Source organism: Stenella coeruleoalba, assembly GCF_951394435.1.
Source record: "Stenella coeruleoalba genome assembly, chromosome: 7".
Taxonomy (NCBI): Eukaryota; Metazoa; Chordata; class Mammalia; order Artiodactyla; family Delphinidae; genus Stenella; species Stenella coeruleoalba.
Genome location: NC_137153.1, coordinates 80,031,210 through 80,039,169, shown reverse-complemented (window position 1 = coordinate 80,039,169; position 7,960 = coordinate 80,031,210). Strand labels below are relative to the sequence as shown.

Below are 7,960 nucleotides of genomic sequence, written 5' to 3'. Positions count from 1 at the left end.
GTGAGACCATATGAGACCACCACTCAGTTGAGAGTTACAGTTAGATTGCAGATCCATCTTAGTTAAGAGGGGGTCTTCAGGGCTCTGCCAGTATTGGGGGTTTAACTGGGACCTCCCTTAGGATCAGCACTTTGACAGAAAGCTCCTCCCCCTTTGTATATTTACATGAATCCCCTTGTTCTCCAACTTCAATGCCATGCATAGCTTCCGTTGGGTACCAGGGTCTCCTCTTGGATGAAAACTTGAGTAGAATCATCTCTCAGCTCACTCTGCTTTCCCTTCTCCTTTCTCTATTTCTTTACAGTAAAAACAAAACACAACAACCATGCTTTCCCCACAGAGGTAGGAGGGGTTCCAGGGAGTTGGTGTGAGGCTGGGTTGCTAAGAGGGTCTGAGGAATGCGGAAGGTCAATTACTCATCCTTCTCTGCCGAGTTGGCCCACAGGCTCCTCTCTTCTCAGGAGGGGCTGTCACTTAAGCCAGTCCCCTGGGTGCTGGACGACACTTTGCACTGTGCCCCTCTCCCGGAAGTGGGACAATGGGCACCGCTAAAAAGCACACTGGCCCTTTTGGGGCGGGTGGATAAAGAAGAAGAGATGTGATGTTCTTTTGAAGAAACAACTGAGATCCAGCGACTGCCCTTCTTCAGGCCCTGTGACTTGCTGCGCCTGAACTAGGGGTCCCAGCCTGGGGCTTTCAGGCACCAACTCACCCAGAAGTGGGCGAAGCAGCCAGGCTCCCAAGTCACCCCAAATCTATGATCCCCATGCCAGTGGCTCCCCCTTTTCTTTCTTTCAACAGCCTCAGACTAGTGTAAAGGAAAACCCTGTGGGGAACCTTGCAAAGTCTCAAGCTAGAGAGATAGGATACACTGGAGTTGTTTGTGCCTCCAAGGAGGCAGTGACCTAAACTGAGACTTGTCTCCCAGGCGAGGACGAAACTTAGCTGCACGCTGCAATGGGACTTGTAAATAAGGGGTGCGTGGAAATTCTTATTTTTAAGAAGTAACCCAAATCCCCTCAGTGTCATTACTATGATCAGGTCACCTCGTTGGTTCTTTATTTTCTTCTGATGAAAGGTTAGAGGAGGCTTCTGTCCGGCCTGGCTGGGCACAGTGAAGCTGGTTTAAGATGGACCCCTGTTCGAGGTGCCCCGCCACCTTCCCGCGCAGCACCACAGGGTCTGCAGCTCGCAGGCCCTCTCCAAGGAGCACGTGTTGTGGCGCTGCCGTTTCTCCAGGGCCCAGCGCTCTCTGCCCCAGGCTGCCGAGGATGCGCAACAGGTCCCCTAGGCCGCCGCGGCTGGGCGCGCGCTTCTTGGGAACGTGGGCCTCGGCGGCAGTGGCGGAGTCCGGGCGCCCTCTTCCCCGCCCCGCATACTTAATGGGGCGCCGCCAGCCCCCACCCACTGGCACCGGGACCCGGGCCATAGCCCGCTCTCAGAAAAGGGAAAGGGTGTTGGGGGCTGGTGATGGTTATTGCTAATAAACCTCATGTAGGAACAGAAGAAATTCACTGTGGCGGGTTTTTGCTAATCCAGTCTCTTGCACTGAGGTGGAGTAGAGCTCAGCTAGGAAAGCAGCGGAAGAACGGGTAAAACAGATAGAGATATTGAACCAACTGACAAAAGGAGCCACGGAGGAGGAAACCTGTCCAGCTGCCGCTTCGCCTGTGAACTCACCCTCTTTGATGCTCAGAAGTTGAAAAAGAAGGGGAGGAAGAGGATTTGCCAAGTCCCCAGACTTTCCCCCAGTGGGCACTCAAACCGCGGCCTCGTCTCTTGAGAAGCGAAACACCTTCACACCGCCACATCCAGAGAGAAGCTTTAATGGAGAACACCGCGTACAACACAGGCAGACATGAACTTGGCACAAAGTCACAACCCGAACGCGGCGCGGACAAAGGCCAGAGGTGACTCGGGGCAAAGGACAGCTGCCTTCTCCCCACCTGCCCCCCATTCGTTCCCAAAAGTTTGTTGCGAGTAAAGTGCTATTCCTGGGTCTCAAAAACGGGGAAGAGCAACAGCGGCAAAGCAAGTTTCTTTTCCATTCAGGATCTGAAACTGAAGAGTTCGCCTGAAAGAAGAACGCGCCCAAACAGCACACGGAATACCAAATCGAAGGCAGCGTGCAAAGGTGACCGGTCATCCTCACGCATCTGTCCCGAGGAGGCTGGAAGGCAACGGCCACAAAACGCTCCTGGAAACGTTAAGAGCAATATTGTCGGGTGACGTAGCAGGTTTTTCTTGCATTCTTGAGTTAGGGGAACAAAATCCCGTGATGCAAGTGATTAAAAACGAAAATCCCAAATGTAACGGATCATGGGAATTCACATTGTCTGGGGGCTCCTCAACGGTCTCATCCGATGGATTCACAAAAGAATTGCAGGTAGAAAGTCTCCTTTAATGTCTCTCTTTGGTTATGTTTCCCGAACTTACTTTTGGAATCTGGGGCTTTGCGCTTTAAGCTGCTGCCATTCTCTTTTGTGCAAACTAATTGCTTTAGCCGTTCCTTCTATCCTTCTCGACCCTCGGGTCAGAGCCAAGAAACTTAACTGTTTCCCAAGATCCTTCGTGAGGTTCCCACTGCCCCCAAAGAGGCTTTATTCATGCTACCGTGTCCTTGTCCATTTCACCGACCAGGAAAATAACGGTATCAAATGCTCCCTCTTTTCCTTCTTAAATAAAACGAGATTTCCTTAGTGAATAGCAGTTTTGTCTAGAATGTTCACGAGAGGCGACATTGTTCACGAGAGGTTGAGACCCGCGGGAAGAAACTTGGTGGCTGAGGTCTGTTTCATCGTCACTCTCTGTTGGATTTCTCCCAGGGAGGTTTAGTCCTGCCATCTTCTGCTCCCGGGAGTAAGAATAGAAATCCAATTCCAACATGCCAGGGAATGAGGCTTCCCCAAACTCGTTCGTTCCCTCCCCCCATAACTTACGGATTTATAACTTTAATTACAATAGAAACTCTTACCTGAAAATTGGCTTTCATTATTCTGATTGTACAACATAGTATAAACACAGACACCAGAAGTGTGATATTTATTCAGACCACTGGAGAATCCACTTTCGGGTTTGTTTAAATACCTTCCTTTCCCGCAAAGGCTGGGGCTCGCCAGCTCTACCCGACCTGGTCAGGGCGCCCTCGCCCTCTCCGGCGGTCCAGGGCCAGGTGAGTCTCCATGCGTTCGTCTCTCCCAGCCCGTTGGGTACCCTAAGAATGCACCAGCACCGAGTGCAGAGAGCCGCCTTTGCTCTCGGCCGCACTCGGAGGGGTGGGCTCCATCAGAGAGACGGCGGGTGAGGCGGCGGCCGCCGGGCACACGGTGGACGGTGCCGGCGGCTGCTGTGCGGCCGCGGGGACAGCGAGCGCTGCGGGCAGCGCGGCCACCGGTGGCAGCGCAGGAGTCGGCTTGATGGGCACGGGCACCGCAGGCAGGCTCTGGCTTGCCGAGTGGCACAGGGCCTTGACCGGTACACCGAAGGCCCCATACTCCGGGGCCATGGGGACCCCCGCGGCGGCCGCGGCGGCCGTGGCCGCGGCCACTGAATCCATGACGCCGACGTGCGGCCACACAGAGCTGACGACGTTGCCGAGCTGGCCCGGCACGGGATAACCCAGGTGGTGCATGACGGACGCCAAGGGCAGCCCGCCGGCCTGCAGCACGCCCTTGTAGTCCCGACCTATGATGTTTTCGATGGCGAACGGGTGCTTGAAGCCCGACGTGGACGCAGCGGCGGCGGCGGCAGCAGCGGCGGCGGCCGAGCCCAGCCCGTAGGGCGGGAACTGTGACAGGCGCCCCACGCTGCCCACGGCCGCCGCCGCCGCCGCTGCCGCCGCCGCCGCTACGGCCGCCGCCTCCTGCATCTTGCCGGGGTGAGACGGCTGCGGCGGCTGCGGCGGCTGCTGCGGTGGCTGCGACGCGAGGTGCGGCGGCGGCTGCGGAGCCGGAGGCGGCTGCTGGTGGAAATAATGCACCATGTGCGGCGGCGGCGGCTGGGGCGGCGGCGGCTGGGGCGGGTGGTGGTGATGGTGGTGGTGCGCGGCAGCGTGATGGTGGTGGTGCGGGTGCAGGTGCCCTCCGGGGCCAGCGCCTGGCGCGCCCTTGGCGCTTCCCGCGTGCAGGTGAGTGTGGTCAGCGCGCAGCACCTTGAAGCGCTTTCGGCGCCTCAGGAAGCTGCCGTTCTCGAACATGTCGCCGCAGTCGGGATGCAATGCCCAGAAGCTGCCCTTGCCGGGCTGGTCGGGCCGCCGCGGGATCTTGATGAAGCAGTCGTTGAAGGAGAGGTTGTGCCGGAGGCTGTTCTGCCAACGCTGCGTGTGCTCGCGGTAGTAGGGGAAGCGCTCCATGATGAACTTGTAGATGTCGCTCAGAGGCAGCATCTTCTCGGCCGAGTGCTGGATGGCCATCGCGGTCAGCGAGATGTAAGAGTAGGGCGGCTTTTGGTCGCTGTACGAACTCTTCCCCGGCCGCGGCATCGCCCCTGGCGCCTCCACCTCCCTCTGGCTCACAGTGGACCGCAGCGTCGCTCCACACCCCGCTCCCGGGGCCTGGTTGTCTCCACTAACCCCCACTCCGCCCTCCCGGACCCGCCACCCCGCCCTCTTTCCCCCCCAGACCCTCTCGCCGTTTCTCTCCCGCCTTCTCTCAGCGGCCTGCGGTCTCCGCGCTTGGCCTCTTGACCCAGTTTAGCAATCCGACGCTCGCAACTTCTGGCCCCGACGGTCGCCGACTGGCGCGCACAGTCGCGGGCGGGGCGCGCCAGCTTCACCGCCACCCTCTCGGCGTCTTCCCGCGGGTGGCCAGAGGCTGAGCGTGGGAGCTGGCGGAGAAGGAGTGGGGAGGGCCCTGTTCCCTTCCGGCCTCCTCTTTGCTTTTTCTCGGTCCGAGGGAAGCGCAGGCCCAGAGAGCTGGGAGGAAGGACTGGGCAGTCAGGACTCTAGCCCTTTAAATCGAGTTGGCGCTCGTTGTCCAGGAGGCCGGGGTGGGCGGGAGTTAACAGCGCCTTGAGCGCTGCCCCTTGACCAGCCACTTAGTCCGCTCTGGAGTTCTCGTGTTCCTGGAGGGGAGAGGCGAGGTAAGGAGAAGGAAGCTCGGCTCCAGCAGACCGCGTCTCCCTTTTCTCCAGCGGCTCGCAGCGGAGACTGGGATAGAGCTGTAGGCGGTCGCCTGGGGGGAAAAAGTTTAGAGGTTTCTGCTGCGGCGGCGCCTGCGGGCTCTGCCGAGGGGCGGGGGCTCTGGACGCGGGGCGCGAGCGGAAGGGGCGTCTGCGAACGCCGGGAAGGCGCGGGCCTGGCCTGTGGCGGCTCCGCCGTCCGCGCCGCGGCGGCTGCCGCTCTCCCGAGCCCGTCTGGAGCTGGAGAGGCGGCGGCGGCTGTGGCAGCGACGCGCTCTCCTGGCTGCGTTTTGTAATGGTCCCGGAGACGCCGAGACCCCCGCAGCTCGCGCTTCGAGACTATCACATGACCGAGGCTGAGGGACTCCGCCGCCGCGTCTCTTGCTGAAGAAGGGGCGAGAAGACGCCGTGCCTCGCCCCCGCCCCCTCCTCCATCTCGGCGCGGGCGCCCCCACCCCCAGCATTTACCACCCGCTCCGCAGCCCCCAGCCGCGGCCGAGTGGGGCGGGGGGCGCAGGCTGTTCTCAGGGAGGGGCACGGCGCCCGGTGCGGTCCCCGCCGCTGCACCCCACCCGGGTCGCGACGCACGGCAGAGGGGGACAGGAGCCTGCTTTCTCGCTCCTCTCGTGCATCTCCCGCCTGTCCCCGCCCTTTCAGTCGTCCCTCTTCCCACCTACCAGCTCTGGGCTTCTCTCTCCTTACACTGCCTTCCTCCTGGACTAGCCACTCTGGGCCAAGTTCGCAGCAGCGTGGCCTCAAGGTCTCTTCTCTTCAAGAAATCCCAAAGGCCGGAGGGTTGGAGGGAAAAGCTAAAGCGGAGGAGACCCAGGGCCGTTTTCGCTAAATGTCAACTTCATCACAGTTTTCTTGCGCGCCAATTGAGTGTCGGGCCCAATGATAGGCGCCTGGTACATGGAGGTCTGGGACAGCTCTCTGCGCTCCAGACCGCAGTCTAGTGGGAGAGACTGACAGTAACCGGGCAAGTTGGGTAAATACTAAGTGCTTGGTGGATGGAGGCTCCATTAAGAGCGGGTGGATGGGACAGGGTGAAGCGTTTCTTTGGGTGGTGACGTCTGAGCTGGGGCCAGAAGCAGGGCTTGGGGGGTCAGAGGTCTCATCACCTGGGTGTGTCGGAGCGGAGTCTTGCTATTCTGAGCACGTCGAGGGAAAGGGAGATAGTTTAAATTAAGTAGGTCAAAATGACCAATCCACAGGGCCCTGGTGTGACCTGTGAGGGTGGATGAACTGCAGCGCTTAGGTCCCCGTGCTTGCTGGAATCCCGGAAGCAGTTTCCTGCTCTGCACTTTCCTGCACACCCATGAGTGAATCCCAGTTGACTGGAGAGAACCTGCAGTTATAGTCTGGTTTCGGCTGCCTTTGCCCTTAGGCAGGGAGGAAAAGCAGAGTTTAGAAGAAGGAGACCAAAATATATATATATATATATATATATATATACACCCTCTTCCCATCTCTAGGCCTCAGTTTCTTTATTTGTAAAACGAGATGTCTGAAGTTGGAAATTCACGGGTCCCTTCCAGTTCGCAGATTTGAGGAGAAAGCAGCAACTAGGGACTGTGACTCATTCTGTTTTTAATTTCTTCTTTTCTGTGCCTAAATCTGGACGCCGAAGGCTGTTGGCCCAGACTGCTCAGGAGACTGCCCCTCGCTCTCCGACCTTGGTTGGCAACGCCAGGTCGAGTGTTTTTAGCTTCCGACGTTTGGCGAGCTGCCCGAGGGGAGGACCAGAAGAAGGGCTGTTTGCCCGTCGGGTCGCCGGAGTGCGGTGAGCGGAACAGATTCATAATATTAATCTTTAGGCAGCAGCTGGATTTCTGGCTAGTGCTATTTGGTTAGTTTTCCTAGGCCAGCAGACGTTTTAGAATAGGCGTTAAAGGGAAGCGCGCAAAAGGGACCCGGGGCGAAAGAGCAGCCTCTTGGCCTGTCCTAAGGAAAGGAGACCCTTTCAGAGGAGGATGCTTTCGCTGACGCTCCATGCCGGGAAGGCTCCTTCCGCCAGTGGAGTTTTCTGCGGGATTTTTGGTCTGCTGAAGCAGTTTAAGGAACCAAGCAGCAGACGGCCTCCTGGCCTCACGAAGCCATGGAGGAATTACGAGGACGCCCACAGCTCCAGTGACAGCTAGAGCCCGCTGGCGCCGGGTGTACCCTTCTACTTTGACGGACGCGGTGCGAGAACAGCCCTGTCCAGGCCCAAGAGCCGCCCAAAGGCTGCTGGTGGGAGCTCGGCGTGCCCAGCGCTCAAAGGTTCTTCCGGCCCTGCACGCAGCGCGGGCAAAGACCAATTTTGTTGAGAATATCTTTTCCGCGGGCTCCCGAAAAAGCAGTGCCTCCTCTTTGGGAGCAGCTTGAGGACGTTCTCGTTGGGTACTCGGACTCCGCTGCGTCTGGGGACAGCATGGGAAGGGGCCCTTGAAGGGTGCCCCGAACCAGCCTCATGCTCATAACCTCAACACTAAAGCTGGAGTTGGCCTCTCGCTGGATAAGCTCGTTCCAGCCCACAGATCTGCCGCCACCACCTCGGGCTCGGCGCCTGGGGACGCGAGTCGCGTGACCGGCGCCTTCGGCCTCGGCGAGCCAACGGCGTTCTTCTGGCAGAGCGGCTCCCCGCAACTCGGACCAAAACACAGACGCGGAGGTCGAGCGGTGCGCGGCAAGCCTCAAGCTTCCGCGTTCCGGGTGGACTTGTCAAGGGTAGAAAGTCCTCCCCCGCACTGCAGCCCCAGGCGGCTGCCGCGGCCCAGGCCCCAGTCGCGGCGGAGAGCGCGGCCTCGCGGTGGAGAGCGCGGCCCCGCAGCGCCAGCCGCGTGTCCATTTCGGAGTCGGG

The 7,960-nt window shown here is 59.3% G+C and overlaps 2 protein-coding genes across 2 annotated transcripts in view; one reads left to right on the top strand and one right to left on the bottom strand.

Moving 5' to 3' along the window:
• Window positions 1-3,214: 3,214 nt before the first annotated feature.
• Window positions 3,215-4,571, bottom strand: FOXB2 (forkhead box B2; the record flags this gene model as incomplete). The annotated part of the gene is made up of 1 exon (XM_079925987.1): window positions 3,215-4,571. The coding sequence occupies exon 1, from the start codon at window positions 4,478-4,480 to the stop codon at window positions 3,215-3,217; it is 1,266 nt and encodes a 421-aa protein (XP_079782113.1). The 5' UTR covers window positions 4,481-4,571.
• A 320-nt stretch (window positions 4,572-4,891) lies between these two features.
• Window positions 4,892-7,960, top strand: part of PRUNE2 (prune homolog 2 with BCH domain) — a 377,855-nt gene continuing 374,786 nt past the window's right edge. The window contains exons 1-2 of the mRNA XM_079925976.1: window positions 4,892-5,079; window positions 6,749-6,901. The gene's annotated coding sequence lies outside the window, so the exon portion shown is untranslated. The remainder of the gene's footprint in view (window positions 5,080-6,748; window positions 6,902-7,960) is intronic.